This window comes from Bombyx mandarina, chromosome 01, assembly GCF_030267445.1.
Source record: "Bombyx mandarina strain Sakado chromosome 01, ASM3026744v2".
Classification (NCBI taxonomy): domain Eukaryota; kingdom Metazoa; phylum Arthropoda; class Insecta; order Lepidoptera; family Bombycidae; genus Bombyx; species Bombyx mandarina.
Genome location: NC_143208.1, coordinates 3010975 through 3031513, shown reverse-complemented (window position 1 = coordinate 3031513; position 20539 = coordinate 3010975). Strand labels below are relative to the sequence as shown.

At 37.8% G+C, this 20539-nt stretch overlaps 1 protein-coding gene across 6 annotated transcripts in view; it reads left to right on the top strand.

The window, feature by feature from the left end:
• The window catches only part of Sdhaf3 (Succinate dehydrogenase assembly factor 3), a 52576-nt gene that overhangs the window by 7540 nt on the left and 24497 nt on the right, over positions 1-20539 (top strand). The window contains exons 1-2 of one of the 6 annotated variants that reach the window (XM_089727509.1): positions 343-464; positions 8999-9088. The exons of 1 other annotated variant lie outside the window; for it this stretch is intronic. Coding sequence is in view for 1 of the 5 variants with exons in the window: in XM_028180150.2 (XP_028035951.2) it covers positions 11486-11496 (11 nt within the window). In the remaining 4 variants the exon portion in view is untranslated. Of the gene's footprint in view, positions 1-342; positions 465-5085; positions 5386-8998; positions 9089-11342; positions 11497-14259; positions 14368-20539 lie in introns of those variants that run through there. 4 more of the 6 variants (XM_089727503.1, XM_089727497.1, XM_028180150.2 and 1 more) reach the window with 4 other exon arrangements.

Sequence of the window (20539 nt, the reverse complement as noted above, 5' to 3'; positions counted from 1 at the left end):
CATCTAGAAGTATTCCGATTTGATTCTCAAATAGGACTATTTAGTTGGTTCTGATTAATTTTGCTTGATTACTTACTGACTTCACCTCCTACTTGAATGGGTACAGAAATTACTGTTTTTTTTTAAATCCCAAAATGGAACATGTATTTAGTAGGTATATTCTTGTATTATAGAATGTCAACTTCACTATCTATTCTGTCTCAAATACTATTTCCACTATCGGCGATCTATACGAATGACGGGCGATATGTCCGTTTTCATGCAGGAGATTGGTAGCCATGGCGTGCCACTCCTTAACTCATTGCGCATGATCGTCTCCGTATCGACCAGCGCCGACGGAACCTACCCGAGTCTAGGGACAGCTTTCGAAGAGTAAAGTCGTTTTCAAGTTCAGTCAAACGTTTTACCATTTAAGGTAACTGTCTTTATTATATTGTTCCGTCACTGCGACTAGAAACAATAAGGTGAGATTTCATTAGGACACAATCAGTTTTTGATTAGTTTTTGTGTATATTTGGTTCTAGAAATTTTGCAAAATTTGAAATAGGTACATCAATACAGTTTAGTTTCATTTTATTTATTATATGAATCATATTCAACTTGAAGCTTGCTTCGATAGTCATACGACAAAATGGCGGTCCTACTTTCGTTTGTTTGCGCATGCCTGAAGCCTTCTTAGGGATATTGATCGTCGCAACTTAGATTTGTTAGCAGATACAGTCTCTTCAGTCTTCAGTAACCATCTGCCTGGCCCAAGTTTGAATTAGTGCTAGAGTTCAACTTTAGAGTTTGCTAATTGGGCCGATGTACAATACACTTATATCACTCATAAGCTTAAAGTAAAAGTAGATATTGTTGTGTCGTAATTGATAAATCAAGAAGAGAGTGTCCACCGATGATGTGCTTAGAGCTGTGATGATGATCTTCGACATCGCGATGAGTTAGATAAGAAAATATGTGAAGACACTAGAAATGTACAACAGTCGAATGATTAAAAAATGCTCTAGGGGCATATCTTTTCAAAGAGCCATAGGGTTTTTTACTCATTTACACAGAAGATGCAAATACGGATAAATCAGTGGACACCTTTTTTTCTTTTCTTCCAAACATTCATAGTGATAAACATTCATAGGTTTTGTTAGTTTAAAATGGGGTTGAACTTGCCATATAACTGTCATATAATTGCTAATGTCCGACAGTGTACTTATTGGTCGACGAAGACATCACATTGATAGAAGTGCGCAGAAGTCAGAATCGCTGCCTTCACTAAAAAAATTTAAGCGCTTTAAAGACAATGCAAGATAATCTTGCATATATACATAGGCAGGCTTAGAAAATTTTAACTATCGATCTGCCGAACAAATCTACATGCTCAAACTGTCTTCGCATTAAGCCACCAGCGCGTCATCAACGTCCTTTACGGCACCTTGCGCCTTTTCGCAATTCAACATCAGCCTCTAGTAGCAAACCTGCATCCTAGCCTCTACAAACAAAATATATAAAAAAGACAGGATTTGCACCGACAAGAAAAAGAACCAGACGACAACTCCGTGAGCGCTGGACTGACCAATTCAAAAGTAGTGGACCCAACAGAATAAGTAAGGCTTCGTAACTGAATAATCTTGAAAAAATTAAAAGGACCCGTATTTTATTTTCGATTTAAGTACCTTGAAATTCCTAAAAGGAAATTAAAAGTTAACCAAATATCGAGCGCTATTTTATTATTACAAAAATTGTAACCTCAATACTAATAATTGTCTATGAAATTTAATCCTATTTTCTATCAAGCTTGCTACTTACTCTTCGTATTAAAATACTAAGCATTGGTAATTGGTGGTTAATGGTGTTTAATGAATAGTGAGGCATGTTTGAAACGCGCATGGGTTGTTTTCAATACAAATGTCAGGTAATTGTCCTCCGGTATGCTAATAGAATACAAGGAAATATTCAACAATGGACTCTGGTCTGCCAGTCGGCTAAGTGATTTTTTCAAACTTTAAAATGTTGAAAGAATAAAATTAAAATAGTTGTAAAAAGTTGTACAAAAAAAGGAGCAACAGAAGAAGGAGATTGAAACAATTCCTAAGAGCATTGAGACAACAAACAGCAGAAAAACACATACACAAAATAGAGAGAACAAAGTCCTTTCGTAGACCCAGAGTTAACAAACAATCTGTGAGAATGGGATTGTCGATAATCTAAATGGCTCTCTTCTAAATAAATCTATACATATAAATAAAATTGGAGTGTCTGTTTGTAATATTGAAATAGCCTCTTTTTACTACATGCATATGAATATATAGCGACCCGCCCTCGCTTCGCTTCGGAAACATTAAAACACACATGAAACCAAAAAAAAAAAAAAAAAAGTAGCCTATGTTCATCAGGGACAATGTCGGCTTCTAATGGAAAAAGAATTTTTCAAATCGGTCCAGTAGTTTCGGAGCCTATTCGAAACAAACAAACAAACAAATCTTTCCTCTTTATAATATTAGTATAGATAGGTATATACGGTACATACACCAAAATAACATTTTTTACAATTTTTGTCTGTCTGTCTGTCTGTCTGTTTGTTTCAGCTAATAAATAAATATTTGTACTAGTATATTCTTCTGGTATTACGTATTATGATTTTTTGTTCGTCGTAGTCATCATTGTAATAAAAAATAAAAGCCATAGTTTTAGTACAAAAGAATGTCTTGACCTCTTTACGCAGGTTCCTTGCCAAATTGACTGGGGTACGCCAATAATAGAACCACACCCTACAGTTCGTACAAGTCGTCGTGGCCTAAAGGATAAGACCGGTGTTCGAATCCCAGACGGGTATCAATTTTACTAATGAAATACGTACTCAACATATATTATGTTCACGATTGACTTCCACGGTGAAGGAATAACGTCTTGTAATAAAAATCAAATCCGCAAAATTATAATTTGCGTAATTACTAACATTATAATATAATAAAAATATACTAATAATATACTAAAATTAATAATCACCTCTTGTGAGTCCGCACGGGTAGGTACCACCGCCCTGCCTATTTCTGCCGTGAAGCAGTAATGCGTTTCGGTTTGAAGGGTGGGGCAGCCGTTGTAACTATACTTGAGACCTTAGAACTTATATCTCAAGGTGGGTGGCGCATTTACGTTATAGATGTCTATGGGCTCCAGTAACCACTTAACACCAGGTGAGCTGTGACCTTGCTGGAGTCATGGTCCAGACGGCTGGCTGATCCTTCGGCAGGTCGTAGGACCGTCGAGGCGATTCGCCCGGTCCTTGTGGATTGGGTGAATCGTGACAGAGGACGCCTCACTTTCCGGCTCACGCAGGTGCTCACTGGGCATGGTTGCTTCGGTGAGTTCCTGCCCGGATCGGAGCCGAGCCGACGGCAGAGTGCCACCATTGTGGTTGCGACTTGGACACGGCGGAGCACACGCTCGTTGCCTGCCCCGCATGGGAGGGGTGGCGCCGTGTCCTCGTCGCAAAAACAGGAAACGACTTGTCGTTGCCGAGTGTCGTGGCATCGATGCTCGGCGACGACGAGTCGTGGAAGGCGATGCTCGACTTCTGCGAGTGCACCATCTCGCAGAAGGAGGCGGTGGGGCGCGTGAGAGACGCACAATCCCGCCGCCGTCGAGCGAGGGCCAGGGAGGCGGATCTCGCCCAAGCCCTGGCCCTCTAAGTGTTTCGGGTCGTAGGATAGCTCACTCTAACCGGCGCCATGTAGGCGGGCTTCGGATAGCCTGCCGACCGAGAGGGCTGGTGGTCGTGGCGCCGACGACCGCCGGTCCGGCGTCCCGAGGGGGAGGGTGATGGGAGAGATGTGCTCCGCACTAAACGCTTCACTTTCCCCCCTATGCCTCTTCATGAGTTCTGTCAAAAAAAAAATATATATATATATATATATATATATATAAAAACAATTAAATAGAATATCGGGCAAATTATCAGGATTCATGTTGTCAGGAATCCCTTAGGAATCGTATTATACAACGATCTATATAATTCATAAGTTCATTTTTCTTTCGATGTGAAACCCACAGCAACTTTTCTCGATTCTTGGAGTTCGCAGCAGGCTCAAAAAAGGTGAGATACGAGTATAATACGGTATCAATTATTTTAGTAACTATGGCTAGGAGACAATCTGGTCATTTCTTCTAACGTTTTAATGCCATTTAGACGGAAAAATTTGTCTTTCTTTGTCGGACGATCATATTGAAATCAATCGATTAGATTAAGTAAAAAAAATTATTTACCACAAAATGGCGGTTTTATACCTTTCTGTATGTTTAGTGCGAGTTTTTTAACGTTCTCGATAGCGTAGAAGTTAAATGAAATTTGTATGGAGTTGGAAAGTTTGCGGCTAGGGGCGCTGTTGTATGTTTGTTCGTAAACATATTGAGGAGTTTCCTAAACAGTCGGATATACATAATAGAAATACTAGGAACAAACACAAGCTTGTTGTGCCGATGAGTAGGTTACATAAGATACGAAATTCATTCGGATGTTTGTCTGTGCGCCTGTACAACAAAATCCCACAAGATGTTCAGAACCTACATATACATAGGTTTAAGAAAACTATTAAAGAACATCTGTGCAATAAAGCTTACTATAAAGTAAATGATTATCTAGAAGATTGCACAAAGTGGGAATGAGTTGCTCGCTCCAGGCATTTCAATATTGTAGTAATTGTTACGTTATAATACTCATTGTAAAAAATTCATATTTTAAAAAAAATCTAATATTAAAAAATAAATAAATAATAATTTCATATGTAAAAAAAAAGACATGCCCGCTGAGTTTCTTGCCAATTCTTCTCAGGACGGAGGCTAGTTCTTGTGAATTGGCGGTAGTTCTTTTGACGTTCAACAAGTATGTACTTTCATTTATGTTGAATAAATTTTTTTTTATTTGATTTGATTTGTTCCAACTGCATACAAATTTTAGTTAACTTTTACGCTATCGAGAACGTGAAAAAACTCGCACTAAGCACACTGCGCAATAGACCGACGCCCATGTGCGCAGTGGTCCAGTAGTGCTAGCTTTGTCTGTGCTAGGATTCTACGTAGAGCTACTCCTGATGAAGGCGGTAACTAAAACCATTGTATTTTTGTTTTTAAATTTGAAACAGTTTCTTCTTTCTTTCCAACATCGTTTGCGAAACTATTGAAGGACTGCAGGACAAATTGCAGGATTATATCTCGGCGCATGCGCGTCGCCGTACTTATTGATCTCACTGCGGAAAGGGTAGCGGGCGAATTCAGAGCCACTCCCTACACTGTGCGTCTGGGTTTCAGACCGTAAAGTTGCTCTGACAGTTATATATTTATCAATTTTTAGTGTCTCAGAAGAGAAGTGAAATTTCATCAAGCCGTTATAGAAAGGTAAATCATTGTTCTTCAATATTAGTTGTTTAAATAGGGATAAATAATGTGGTCCATAGTTATTGAAGGCTGCAGACAATTACTAGCTGTCAACCCATGTTAATCAATGTGCGCTTATAACTGCGCAATGCTTAGAGCCAGATCGATCTGTTTCGAAACGTTTTGTCTTTAGAATGTCTCCGTAACTCTTTGTTTCAGCAATATGGCATGGCATATGATATGTGATAATGGCATAAGATATGGTGAAATTAGTTATCCACCATGTCTACGAACAATCCGATGACCTGTTACAGTATAATTTTGTCTTAAAAAAATTTGGTCAAAATTATCATGACAAAACAACTGGTTTATTGGCAACTTAAGGCTAAATCACTTGAAATTTTGACTTGTCCGCACGCGCAGGTACCACCGCCCCGCCTGTTTCTGCCGTGAAGCAGTAATGCGTTTCGGTTTGAAGGGTGGGGCAGCCGTTGTAACTATACTGAGACACCTTAGAACTCATGTCTCAACATGGGCATTTACGTTGTAGATGTCTATGGGCTCCGGTAACCACTTAACACCAGGTGGGCTGTGAGTTCGTCCACCCATACAATAAAAAAATAAAATAAAAAAGTTGTATGTTACACGTGAGTTCTATTCAAATTTAATTGCCAGGTCATCATTCGTTTCTTGGTATATTTAGTCTTATCTCTTTTTTAAAATGTGGCCGTAGTTATGATAGATGGATCTGCGCATGCCCGGTCTTGTATCGATCGGGACTGCTGAAAGAACAAGAAATTTTCAGACACACCCTTCAGCGTGTAGGTGCGAAATGAGACAAATTATTTTGATTTTCTTAAAAATACCTCACTAGTTTTCCTACTCTTTTTTCCTTCCTCAGCTGATAGCCCCGAGAGGCTATATCAGCGTAACCCTAACAAGTAGGTGAGCTCAGGGGGCTGAAACTTGACGACGTTGCTAACACTAACCATAGCAAGAGCAGTGGCTTCGCAGAACCTACCACCGGATCGGATACGCGACCTACTGGGAAGATCCAGCGAGAAATTCAGTGGGCTGTATTTTACAAACCTAGTAAACATAGACTAAAGTACTTTGTCGTTCATTTAATAAGTTACTTTTATCTTGGGGTTTCGTGATTCGCTAATGTCGATTATTCTTCCCGTACTTAACTTATTTGCTATTTTTATTTAGTTAATGCGTAGTGAGGTGATCGAGTTCAGGTCCACCTGGTTAAATGGGCATCAGAGTCCCTTCAGACTTGAGGTCAATGTCTCAAAGCTTAACAATTACTTGTATTACAATTTTTGTGGGTTTCATTTTTGTTATACGATTCCACTTCAACGTGGAAATTATTGTTATTATTATTTTTCCTACCCATTCTAGAAACCTCAAGGGCTTGTACCTCCTAAATTAGGAGAACTCATGGAGCTTAAATCTGACGACATTACTAACACTAACCCTAGCAAGAGCAGAATCTACCACCGGATTGGAAACGCGACCCACTGAGAAGATCTGGCGAGAAACTCAGTGGGCTGTGTGTTTGGGTTAATTACTCGCCGAGCGCTTCGTCGTAAGCGACGGGTTCGACGAGAACGATGACCGGTGTTTGAGGTACCTAAAAGCACCGTTATTGGATCTGGAGGATCCGATATGACGTGTTGAAATTATTGGTGGACAGCTGCTAAGTATTTCATTAGAAAAATTGGTACCCGCCTGCGAGATACGTGTACACAGGGCGTCTTATCCTTTAGGCCGCGACGACTACATTTCAGCACCGAAGTACGAATGGCTTCTAAGAACTTACGCTCAAAGTTCTTTCTTCACAATAGAGCAATGAAAGCTACAACGATGGTTAGGCACAAAGTGAGGGGAGGTACGGTAGGGAAGAGCTTAGCTATGCAACACGGATCATTTATGAACACAAGCGTTCGCCCCATAGTTTAAATTGACCCTTCAAGATTTATCTTCATTTTACAGAGTATTATAATGCATTTTTTCTTTTGTTGAGTTATTTACATTTTTTTTTGCAAAGACGGAATAAAAACGAAAATGTTCAAATAAAAAAAAAAGGTAGAAAGAAGATATTGCACTATTCTATGTTTGGCTATTTAGATATACACGGAACGGGTCCTTCGTTATGGGGCGCCATTTTGTAGAAATTTTCCATTCTATGTATGCATAAAACCGTTATTAAAATGAATGCTCTATATTTATATGTAACCTAATAAACGAGATCATATTCGATGCTTCCGAGAATTAAGCAGAATCAACACGTTCTTTGCGCATTGCATTCCCATAATGCGATGGGAAGTTTGCTCGGGTGTTGAATAAACACAAAAATATGACTCAGCGAACTTCGACGAGAATAACGTTTCAACTCACCTTTTTTTTTCATAACCAAAGGCATACTATTCAGAAAGTTCGAGAAACTTTTTTTATAACTTACAATTTATACTACGTACTAATATACAAGTTTAAGAGAAATACGTCATGTACAGTGAGGAAATTATTTGAGAACCTTAGGATATCGTATTCTTTGCCCAAAAGCTGTAAAGATTTTGAAATGGTCAGAATGTTAACGATGCGGTCGTAGATTTATTTGTTTGCTAAGGTATGTCTAAAAAACCACTTACGTCTGCGGAAAGCGTTATCAGTTATCACCCTTATGGAAAGGACCATATAAAGTGGTAAAAATACATGGAAACCACACACATTCCCTTCTAGTTTAAATATATTAAGTACCTACTGGTGGTAGGACCTCTTTTGAGTACGCGCGGGTAGCGTCCGTGAAGCAGTAACTACTAGTGTGTAGTTGTAACTACATATATTGAGACCTTAGAGCTTATATCTCAAGGTGGGTGACGCATTTACGTTGTAAATGTCTATGGGCTCCAGTAACCACTTAACACCAGGTGGGCTGTGAGCTCGTCCACCGACCTAAGCATTAAAAAATAATAATGTATAAAATAATAATAAATACAATCTATACTAATATTATAAAGAGGAAAGATTTGTTTGTTTGTTTGTTTCGAATAGGCTCCGAAACTACTGGACCGATTTGAAAAATTCTTTTTCCATTAGAAGCCGACATTGTCCCTGATGAACATAGGCTACTTTTTTAAATTTTTATTTTATTTTATTTTTTTGGTTTCATGTGTGTTTTAATGTTTCCGAAGCGAAGCGAGGGCGGGTCGCTAGTCGGTAATAATTAAAGTCGTTCGTTCTTTTGATGAGTTTTTTGTTCGAAGACGAACACTTAAGAGTGGGGCCGCTTTGTTTTCTTATATTAAACTAAAGTTTCATAATGACACATTGAATCGATTTTTACCACTATTTTTACTAAGTGATCGCTCAGAATTTTTTAAGTTGTACTGTCAACAACAGAGATAAGCGACATGACGTTTTAAAAAAAATCGTGTTAGTCAGCGTTAATCCGCATTAGGGAAACCGTGCAGTTATTTTTTGATAATAAATCTTAAGCCGCATGAGGCACGATTTATTTATAATATTATGATTGTTGTTTGCCGACTTAACCCAATAGGTGTATGGCTGTGATAAAAAAAAAGTTGTTTCATCGTAGAAAACTCTTTATTAAGTTTACTCCTTTTCCCAGGATGGCGCCTTCAACGAGTGCAAGTCCATCGTCAGCCGATGTTCCGTTTCGATTCTTCTGAGGGATTTCTTTGGACGGAGAAAGGCAGCGGTAAGTAACTTTTTAATTATTTTTTTATGGATCACGATACCTCTTAATTTTATGGTAAGCTAGTACGTAATTTGAATATGTATAGCTATGTTATGTTCAACTTTGTGATGTGAATTTGAATAAGTCACGCAAAAATGCAGCATGTATAAAGATTGCTCGAGTTGTAGTCGAGGCGGTTGGCCAGCCCCACGTGGGGTCTGCGGACCATCTAGGTGGTTTACCCGGTCTTTGATGACTGGGTGAATCGTGGCGCAGGACGACTTACTTCGAGATGCTTCGGTAAGTACCTGCACCGGACAGGAGCTGAGCCGACGACGAGGTGCCACCATTGTGGACACGACCTGGACACGGCGGAGCATACGTTCGCTGTCTGCCCCGCTTGGGAGGTGCAGCGCCGTGTCCTGGTCGCAAAGGTAGGACCGGACATGTCGCTGCCTAGCGTCGTGCTTGGCGGCGATGAGACCTGGAAGGCTACGCTCGAGTTCTGCGAGTGCACCATCTCGCAGAAGGAGGCGGCGGGGCGAGTGAGGCAATCTCTCCTCACTACGCAGAAATCCGCCGCGGCCGCAGGGGTCGGAACTGGGGTCGCACCCGTTACCCGGCCCCCTAAGAGCTTGGGGTCCCACCCGCTTTGTGGGGTGGGGCCCAGAGTGTGGGGCGGCGTGCTTTGCACACTCGCCCGCAGTAGGAAGCCGGGTGATGGTAGACCGCGTTCCCCCGACCGCTCCGGGGGAAATGGTAGCGCGATGCCATCAGAGCGGGCTCTCGGCCCGCCGACCGAGGTAATCAGTGGTTGTGACGCTGGCGGCCACCGGTCCGGCGTTTGTAGGACGGCGGAATGGATGTAATATGCTCTGCGTCAATCACGTCCCGCCGTCTCAATAGCCCCGACTGGGCTCTAGCCCGGTCCGGGGTAGAGGCCCTGCTGTGAGCGGCAGGAGTTTTTAGTGAGATTCAACTCCCACATACCCCATCTGCCGCGCGGATGAGGATTCGGCGATTTTCTCCTGTGGAAAAAAATGTATAAAGATTAAGACCATTGTTATCATGTGAAACGTGGTCAACATTGAATGTATAATTTTTTTCTTTTTCGGAAAAATATGTACTAGCTGGATTCATCAGAAACAAACAAAACAAAAGTTTGTGTCAACATATTTCAGATAATAAGTATGTGGCCGGCCGTTGTACAATTATGAATTTCACATTAAAAAGAAATTAAATGTTGGTTGTTAAACGAACAGTATGAGGCTTGGCTTTATTAAGCATAAAAATGATGTTGTCTTCAATAAAACAAATTGTCGTATATAATTTCAGTTAAAAGTTTCCACGACTGCCCTAACAACGTTCCTATCGGCATAAAATATGTCTGTTATTATTGAGTCTTATGAATTTTGACTCCACCTTTTTTAGGTAAATCTGAAACCATCTCCAAACAGTTTTTTAAAAGTTCACGTTTCTGTTTCAAATTAGAGTTTCAAATTAGAGTTTCTCGAGAAAAAACTAACTTGTTTTTATGATGATCACAATAATAATTATTTTAGAGCCTCAATTTAGACATACATGTATCAAAATTGGATTTAATATAACATGTTTCTAGCTGTTTTCTGACTTAGATGGCAAACGAACGTAGATAAATTTCTATGAATATTGATGATTAAATAAAGAAGGCCTATGTTAAATACACAGCGATCCCTGCCAGAAATATGTTTTTTTCAACAGTGACGGATAGGATAATAAATTCTTGAAAATTTAGTAATGAATGACAACAAGCTGTTGAAATTGGGTGGTTTCATCAAAATTATTTGGAAATTTAAAAATAAATTGTGATAATATCACGTTATCTCTCTTTTTAGTGACTAAACTGTTTGCCTTAACAGCAGTGATGACTCGAAAATACATTACCAGATGTTGCAGGGAGGATTTTGGAGTAAATCATTTTCTTCTCAAAAAATTAATAGGTACTCATGTACCTTGTATGTACGAGTCATAAAAATTTGATTCTATTCGATTCGGGCTCTATTCTAATCCATTACTAACTCACATTTTGTTGACAGCTGTCATTCTATGCCTAGTGAATTAGTCCCTGAGCGACAAAAAGCAGTACAGGATTAAATTACACAACTGGTATAAAATAGGTATCAAAATAGTTATAGTATCAACACTTCAGCCAACATTATATCCCTAGGAGTCGAAAATTTTGATCATGATATTGTGTTGACGTTTTACTACTGTCGTCTGTGGTTGTGCGCGAAAAATGCAATCATGTGTATAATCTATGTCATCATGTAATCCAATGTTTTTCTTTCTTTTAATTATTTATTATTTATATTTATTTTGAATAAAAATATGTATACTATCGTGTATTGTTAATCGTACAGTAACCGGAGTCTTCAAGCAATGGCTACAAGGTAGGTTTGATCATTTTCATATTAAAAACACTTTAAACATGATATTTCGTCGTGTCTAATTAAAATTAAAACATTATTAAATAATGACGCTGGATTTTGTCGCCGACAAACCTTTCATATTGATTTTAACTGAAACACGAAATTTATGATTTTGACTTGATGAGATCTTACAACTAGTATTGCTGATGAACCTGACTCTAGTTTTTGGCCTCAAGACATTTAGATAGGTACAGTGAGCTTGTCTGAAAATTTATGATTTGAGTAATGTAAAACTTGTCTATTTGACCCGCATTTAATAAAGCATTCAGATTCATTCAGGCATTCAGAAGAGTATTTTATCATTACCAAAGGGTGTTTTGATTCTTTCATACATATTGCTATTTAGGTAAAAAAAACTTATTACATCAATTATAACAATTCTAGAAAATTTTCCTGTATTAAGGACATGTGTGTTTGCATAAGAAATCAATTAAATGAATTTAAAGTTGAAATCTATTAATGAAATTTGGAAATGGTTGAAATATATTAGTAGCGTCCATCATTCCAATTAACATAAAAATAATATATTTTTGGGAATTTCCTTTGACATTTCGTCAGTCGTAATAAAAAAATTATTATTCCAGAAACAAAACAATTAATTAAAACAAATTTGTGCTTCTGGATTTATGTCTTTTAGTAAAAAAAGATGTTCAGATCAAGTTGCAATTTCGTCGTCTAATGTTATTAGTGAAATAGTACACTTAGAAGTTCAATGGTATGAATAAGTTAAATGTCTTCAAATCATGCCTATTTTGAATGTGGAAATTGAACAATCAAAAATGAGAAATGGGAATGAAACTAGTGTATAAAAAATGCTAAACAGCCCTTGTACAATACAATTAAATGTATTTTTTAAATTAAAATTATTAAAGTAGAATATTAATAGGAGTCAGTTGAAAATGGATAGTGGATAAAGTGAGAAAATAAAAAAATACAGTAGTATCTGATTATATATGTATTATATATCTATATTATATACTTAAATAGAAAAATGTTCTTAATTTATGTTATTGCACAAAAGTGGTTGAATGTTAAATGCACAATTAAATATACCACACATAATGAATTGAACATTAAAATGATGAAAATATTAATTCACATTCTCCATATACAAAGGGCTTACTTAACTGTGCGCAAAGTAAATATTAAAAGGAATTCAGTAGGTACGATTACATGAAATATGATACATTTTATACAGAAATAATGTGAGTAGAACAACACTGTATTGTAATTTCTAACTTATCTATACTTGGAAAAAATATCAAAAACAATGATCAAAGCTATTTTGATAGCCGAAGCTGTCTTCACGACACGATAATGAGATATAATGAGTTAGTTCACTATTTTGAAATTATACATTATTGAAATGTCTTGTAAAATACCCTTTTTAACAATTTTTTAAGTCCAGTGTGTGAGATATTATTTATCCTTTGTTTAAAAATTCCATAGAAAACTAAAAACTGGTTAAAATGTCTAAATTAAAACCAAGCCATGTCTGTCCACCACATGATATAATTTTTTTCCATAGTGAACAGTATTCTATCTCTCTCATCCATTCCGAACTGCCAGTGGATCAGTTCAATAAGAAGGAGAGGAGAGTGTTCGCACTGTAATAAAATGCTGATCTTTACAGATATGTCGGTCTACAGCATAGTTCTTGGGAATTCAGGTAGCATACCATGTTTGAGCAACATCATACTTATGAATACCTGTTAGTGTACATATCATGTAGCAAATTGATTAAACCCAACCATCCCATGAAATACGATACGTCAAAGAAACTACTCGTATAAGTAAATCGTAACTTTATCGACGCATACTAAATAAATAGTTGCAGCAAAAATTTTCACATGTCCTCTATTACAAATTGTACCGACAAAATGTTTCCTTCCCTATTATAAAGCGAGCGTTGTGTCCGTCACGTCACATGTCCCCCTCTGTAAATTGAACATCCTTCATATGATAAATAATTGACCGGATTGCTAGTCCCGACGGTATAAGTGATTCAATAAAAGTGAATTGCAAATTATCAACGATTTTGTTGGGTTCATAACAGTCTGTAACCAAGAAAATGCTAAATATTATGTATGTTCATGCTACGAATAGGTATTTTAGTTTTATTTTTTGTCGATTCTGCGCAGACGTGCACACGGCTTACCGGCTCATAAGTCGCTGATGTACCTAGTAATCGAAAAGTAATCTGATTCAGTAGCGGCGAAAACGAGTGTTGGCTTATATCTACTACCTATTTTAAAACCAAATGCTTCGTGAACTAATCTGCCCGTTTGTGTTTTTAATAAAATGAAGTAAGTTGGAGTATTTTGCATCAGTGTACCATTGTGCGGGGATAATTCGTTTAAAGTACAATGCGGCGTTACGTAACAATACAAAAAAAAAATTGTTTCAATAATAATAAATTAATAATTATTTGGGGGAGTCCTTATAAAAAATCAAAAAGTAATTTATGAGTTCATTAATAAAACTAAATACGCTGTATTTTAACATTTCTGTCCACTGTACAATTTTACATTATGTAACAATGGCGGCGGCTTCAGACATATCCTTGTCTGGACGTACGGCGAATTATTGATTTCAGTGGCTCGGTTGCCTGTAATGCGCATGTGCCGTTATTGGTTCTGACCCCTAGTCTCGGCCTAGGGTCGGGCCGTTCGTTCTGCGCGGCAGATCCTGACGGGCGATCTGCGGGGAAGATCGCGTCTGAAACTTAGAGACGGGCCAGGACCTTTGAAAATTTATTGTATTGTAATTGATAATTATAAATCAAAATGTCGTTCAAGAATGTTTTCCTGTTCCACCGGGGTCGTTATAAAGGTGAGCTTACTTATTTTTTAACATTGTCTTTGGGTTGTAATGTCGGGTCTTCACTATGATTCCTCGTTCATGTTTAACATCATCATCAATCACGATAGCTAAGCTATCTTTGTGTTTTGCGGAATTTTAAATTCTAATTACTGCATTGCGGTTTTTCTTAAGGGGCCACACCTAGGTGCGCGCGCAGCCGTCCTTGTTCCATCCACCACTGTTATACTAAAATGGTTTAATTAATTAATAATTCAGATTTCAAATGTTGATTAAATTTTCAGGAAAATTATAATGCGGCTATTTAGTAATTTATGTTTCGTTCGGGTCGTTTTTATATCCTGAAGTTTTTCTTCTCTAGAGATTTTGCGCGCGCATCTTTGGGGTGGCATCCCGTTTCAGTTATCGATCGATGCTCCGAGACGTACTTGCGTACTCTCGATTCCAATCACACTCGTGAAAATGTACTCTGAAATTTAGCAAAAAAAAAAATTCTTCGTATATATAATACTAGCTAATAATCGCAGCACGTTGTGGACATTGAAACGCATCGGGATAATGAGTTGTGCCGGGGGAAAGTATTGAAATATTTTAAACGAGGAATCGTAATTGCGCACATTAAATTTTATTAAAAACAGCAATACTTGAGGTACATTTAAAATAAAATCCAATGTCCACTTTTTTCGAAATCGTAAACTACAAAATTATTTTTACTAAAGATTAAAAAAATTTAATCGAAGCATTCTAGAATAGGGAGGGGACACACGAGCTGCGCAATTTAGACTAGTGATGGCATGCGCACGCAGCTCTACGGTACCGACTTATCGATTTCTCGTTTCGAGAAACTTTCTTCATTGGTTCCTATTAAAGCAGATTTGAGACTTGTCATATTAATATTTAAACACCAATCTGCTTCGGTTTTATTATTATTCAATTAAAATTGATGGCTTTCAGCGGAGAAACACGTAATCGCGGCTTCGTGTTAGGAAAATAGCGGTCTTCTTTACATGTTGTTCTTAAAATAAAAAATAGTAATGCGGAAATCCTACAAAATTCGTACAAAAACCTACGTACACATACATACATAAATACGTTTTTTTTATGATTGAAGTATTACTGGTGGCCCGGAGGCCTTTCCAGTTTCACCAGGGCAGGACATAAATACGTCTCAAGTATTCAATCAATAGGAATCTATTGAATTTACTAGTGGTAGAGTATCTTGTGACGTCCGACGAGAAGGTACTTACCAAGCAGTAATTCGTTTCGGCTTAAAGGATGGGCAGCCATTATACTATGTATCAAGATGAGATTTAGTATCATGTGTCAAGGTGGGTGGCGCTGTTTACTTTACCGATGACTGAGCACCTTTTTTTTTCTCTAATGAAACATTACATATTTACTTGTAGGAATTCTGCAATACAGGAATACAATTGTATAATAAGACAATTCTCATATCTTTTGGATAGTATTAAATATTAAAAAAATATAAGTAGCGTAATTACCGTACAATTGAGACGTCTAATAGATCTAGTCTGAACGAGTATGGTGGCATTCACGTCGTTTATGGATTCGGGTAAAGACTTAGCACTAGGTGACCCGCGAGCTCGTCCACCCATCTAACCAAAAAATGGAATAGAAAGCCTGAAAATATATCAGCCTTATAATAGCTTATTGAAACCCATAGCAAGCGTCTTACCGCAAATGCTTTTATTTAATTCCGCACATTCTGAAAATAAATGTCGGAATTTTTTTCTGAAACGTTTTTATTGTCTAATATCGTTGACTTTAAGTAATTGGAAGTGTAATTGGTGAAAACAGCCACCCACTTTGAGACAAGGACTCAATTGCTGAATTCAGCTTATAAGGACCCGAACGCAAGACTACAGTGCTACGCGTTAGTAATAGGCAAGATGTTAACACGTACCCCTGAGGTCCTACAATACGTCTTATCACGATTTATCGTCCTGTTTAGATTATATTTTAAACGTTTAATTATTTTTTAACTATTGACTGAATCGGTGGTGCAGTGGTTAGTGCCTCTGACTGTTCGATTCACGCATCGGGAATTCTTTCTGGTGGTAAAACCTCTTGTGAGTCCGCGCGGGTAGGTACCACCACCCTGCCTATTTCTGCCGTGAAGCAGTATTGCGTTTTGGTTTGAAGGGTAGGGCAGCCATTGTTACTATACTTGAGACCTTAGAACTTATATCTCAAGGTGGGTGGCGCATTTGCGTTATAGATGTCTATGGCTCCAATAACCACTTAACACCAGGTGGGCCGTGAGCTCGTCCACCCATCTAAGTAATAAAAAAAAACATTCTCGTGATTCAATTCAAATTCAAATTCAAAATCATTTATTTCAACTTGGATGTCATCAAAAACACACTTGTTGAATGTCAAAATGTAAAAGAAAATGTTAACTCTACCACCGGTTCCAAAAAAAGCCACAGTCCTGAGAAGAACTGGCGAAACAAACTCAGCGGGCATATATTTTTTTTTCGGATTTTATCAAATATTTTCTTCTTTTTTTTAAATAAGAAAACATATTTACATTATACGAAAAAACAAGTCAAAAAAATACAATTCATATAAATAATAATAATAATGAAAAATGAAAAGGCCAGGAGGGAACGCCTCATTCCCACGTAGTGCCATATAGTAAAAAATCCTTAACTTTATAATATGCCTTGTTGCACAAACGTTCCTTGACAGTTTTCTTAAATCTATGAATAGGTAGTAGTTGAAAGTTTTGTGGGATCTTGTTGAAAAGTTGTACACCCAGCCCCCTGAAAGAGTTGCTTATTTTCTTAATTCGAGCCGCCGGCAACGCAAGCCTATGTTTGTTCCTAGTGTTCACATTATGCAAATCGCAGACTCTGGGGAATTCTACAATGTTTTTACGCAAGTACAATAAATTTTCAAAAATGTATTGGGACGCTAAAGTTAGAATTTTGATTTCTTTAAATTTGTCCCTCAAGGAATCCCTCGGGTGCATATTATAAATAGCACGAATAGCCCTCTTCTGCAGGATGAAAATCGTTTCGACATCGGCAGCATTGCCCCATAGCAAAATGCCATAGGACATAACAATATGAAGATAACTGAAATAAACTAGACGTGCCGTATCTTCATCAGTATACGTTCGTATTTTTTTTACCGCAAACGCTGCAGAACTAAGTCTATTCGCTAACTTGCATATGTGAGGACCCCACTGCAGCCTATATGATGATGAATAGGTTTGTTTGCTATTTGTCTGCTTGTTTATTATCTATATATTTATTTAAACATAGGGAATACGACCGTACATGATTCGATCTCGGTATTTATTAATTAAACAAATAATTATGTTCGAAATATCCTGTACGTCCGCGCTTCGTTCGTCGCATTTCACTGAAATTTTGTTATATTTTATACTATATATATTATACATCAACAACAGAAACTAGGTGGTCCATATCGTTATAAGTAAGCTGGTAAATGATACTCTAAGGAATCGTTTGAAATTGTCTCGTCATCGCTTTTGTAGTATCGCACTGCTCGCCGGCGGAGCAGAGTTCCTCAATACGACCACCTTTGCGTTCATTCTCAGTACGTTTACAGAAATCTTATTTTTCCATATACCATCGGACTTAGAATGAATTTTCCTCCTGGGTTTTTATTTATTAACTAGCTGAACCGGCAGACTTCGTAGTGCCTCAATCGATGAATAAAAAACCTAAACTTTTGTATAAAATAAACTTAAAACAAACAAAAGGAATCCGTCCGACGGGGGTCACATCAAAGGGAAAATAAAATTGTTATTTTTATTAAATTCCGAGCATTTTCATAATTATCTTCCTTTCAAATCTTCTCTGGACTTCCACAAATAATTCAAGACCAAAATTAGCCAAATCGGTCCAGCCGTTCTCGAGTTTTGGTGAAACTAACGAACAGCAATTCATTTTTATATATATAGATTGCTGAGGTGGGTGGACGACCACACGGCCCTTCTGGTGTTAAGTGGTTACCGAGCCCATAAACATCTACAACGTAAACGCCGTCACCTACCTTGAAATATAAGTTCTAAAGCAGTATAGTTATAACGGCTGCCCCACCCTTCTAACCGAAACGCATTACTGCTTCACGGCAGAAATAGGCAGGGTGGTGGTACCCACCTATGCGGACTCACAAGAAGTTCTATCACCAGTAGTGATACTTCAACGGCTTATTCTTCGCTGAGCCATATGTCCATCTTCGAACGACCTTTGAGGAGAGTCCTCAATGGTAGGCAGCAACTTGGCTGTGACTTTAATATTGCTGACCACTAGCCATCAAATATGCCATATGCTAGTTTATTATACATGCTTTTTATTGCCTTTATAGGCAGACGATCATACGGCCCACTTGATGGTGAGTAGTTACCGTTGCCCATGGACGTTAGCAATGCCAGGGAGAGAGATAAGCCGCTGCCCACCGATGCTAGTTTAATGGATAAAAGAGTTGCATGGGTGGCTGAATTGAGTCCATATTTTATTTTTATTGCTTTGATTGGTGGAAAAGCTGTCGGCCTACTTGGTGTTAAGTGGTCACCGGAGCCCATAGACGTCAACAAAGTAAATGCCGCCGCTCAACTTGAGACATGAGTTCTGACTCTCAGTATTTATAGTACAACGGCTTGCCTACCTTTCGAGCCAAAACGCATTACTGCTTCACGGCAAAAATAGGCAGTTCCCGCCCGTGCGGGCTCATAAGATGCTCTACCACCAATAATGAAGTCAATTAAATATAATAGTCGTAAAAATAATTGTTTAAAGGGTATTAAAAAATAAATAGTAATAAAAAAAAATTGTAATTAAAAAAGAAACGCTTTTGTACCTAACAGAATTAAAAAAAACAGGTAATAACTTTATACAAGCCCAAAAAATTTTATGAATGAAAAATAATATCTATATATTAATACGTGAAGCAATAACTTTGTATCCCTTTTTACGAAAATTGCGCGGACGGAGGAGTAATGAAATTTTCCACACTTATAGAGAATATTAAATTATGCATAAAACTACATTAAATTGATAAAAAAAGTCATTGCACACACTACCATGTATTTGACACACACACACCCACAGGCATAGTATTTGCTTATTGTCAAACTTTTCTTATTGCTTATATTCTGTGGTCAAATTGAAAATAGATTGAATATTGTTTGTCTTATAATACCTTTTGTCTTTAATGTAGTCTTGGTGAAATCTGTGATTATAGAAGTCTATTAGTCTTTGACCATAGAATCATAATAGTGCACAAACCTATAATTTCAATTAATTATAGTCGAATTTCGACCACCAGGGGACCACTAGTTTTCGTAAAAGTGTATAGGGTCCTAGATGTCAATTATTATAAATATTTTATTGACATATATTGGTAAGTATAAAGCCATTCTAAAATATCTTAAAGGCACTGCACTTATTCTTTACTTTAAAATGAGATTTTTTTTAATCACTCCTATTTTTTTTAATATTTTGTACTTCTTAGTTCATCTAGTTAAACTAAACTATTATTTATTTTTGCTTTTTAGTATTTAACGATAAAAATTACACACTAAACAGGTTATTAGGTGGTTTTTTGATTTATTTCGTAATCTAACCATTTCGATTATTACATTTTTTTTTATTGCTTAGATGGGTGGACGAGCTCACAGCCCACCTGATGTTAAGTGGTTACTGGAGCCCATAGACATTTACGACGTAAATGCGCCATCCACCTTGAGATTTTTTATTGTTTAAATTGGTGGTCGAGCTCACAGCCCGCCTGGTGCTAAGTGGATACTGCAGTTCACAGACATCTACAACGTAAATGCACCACCCACCTTAAGATATAAGTTCTAAGGTCTCAGTATAGTTACAACGGCCGCCCCACCCTTCAAACTGAAACGCATCACTGCTTCACGGCGCGGAGTAGTGGTACCTACCCGTGCGGACTCACAAGAGGTCCTACCACCAGTATGAGACAAGTTCTTCGATCCGATGATAGGTTCTCTGACTACATATCCAAGAAAGATAGCGGGCGCGCACACGAATTAGTAGTCGGCACAAGACACTACTGTCACTGGTGGTAGGACCTCTTGTGAGTCCGCACGGGTAGGTACCACCACCCCGCCTATTTCTGCCGTGAAGCAGTAATGCGTTTCGGTTTGAAGGGTGGGGTAGCC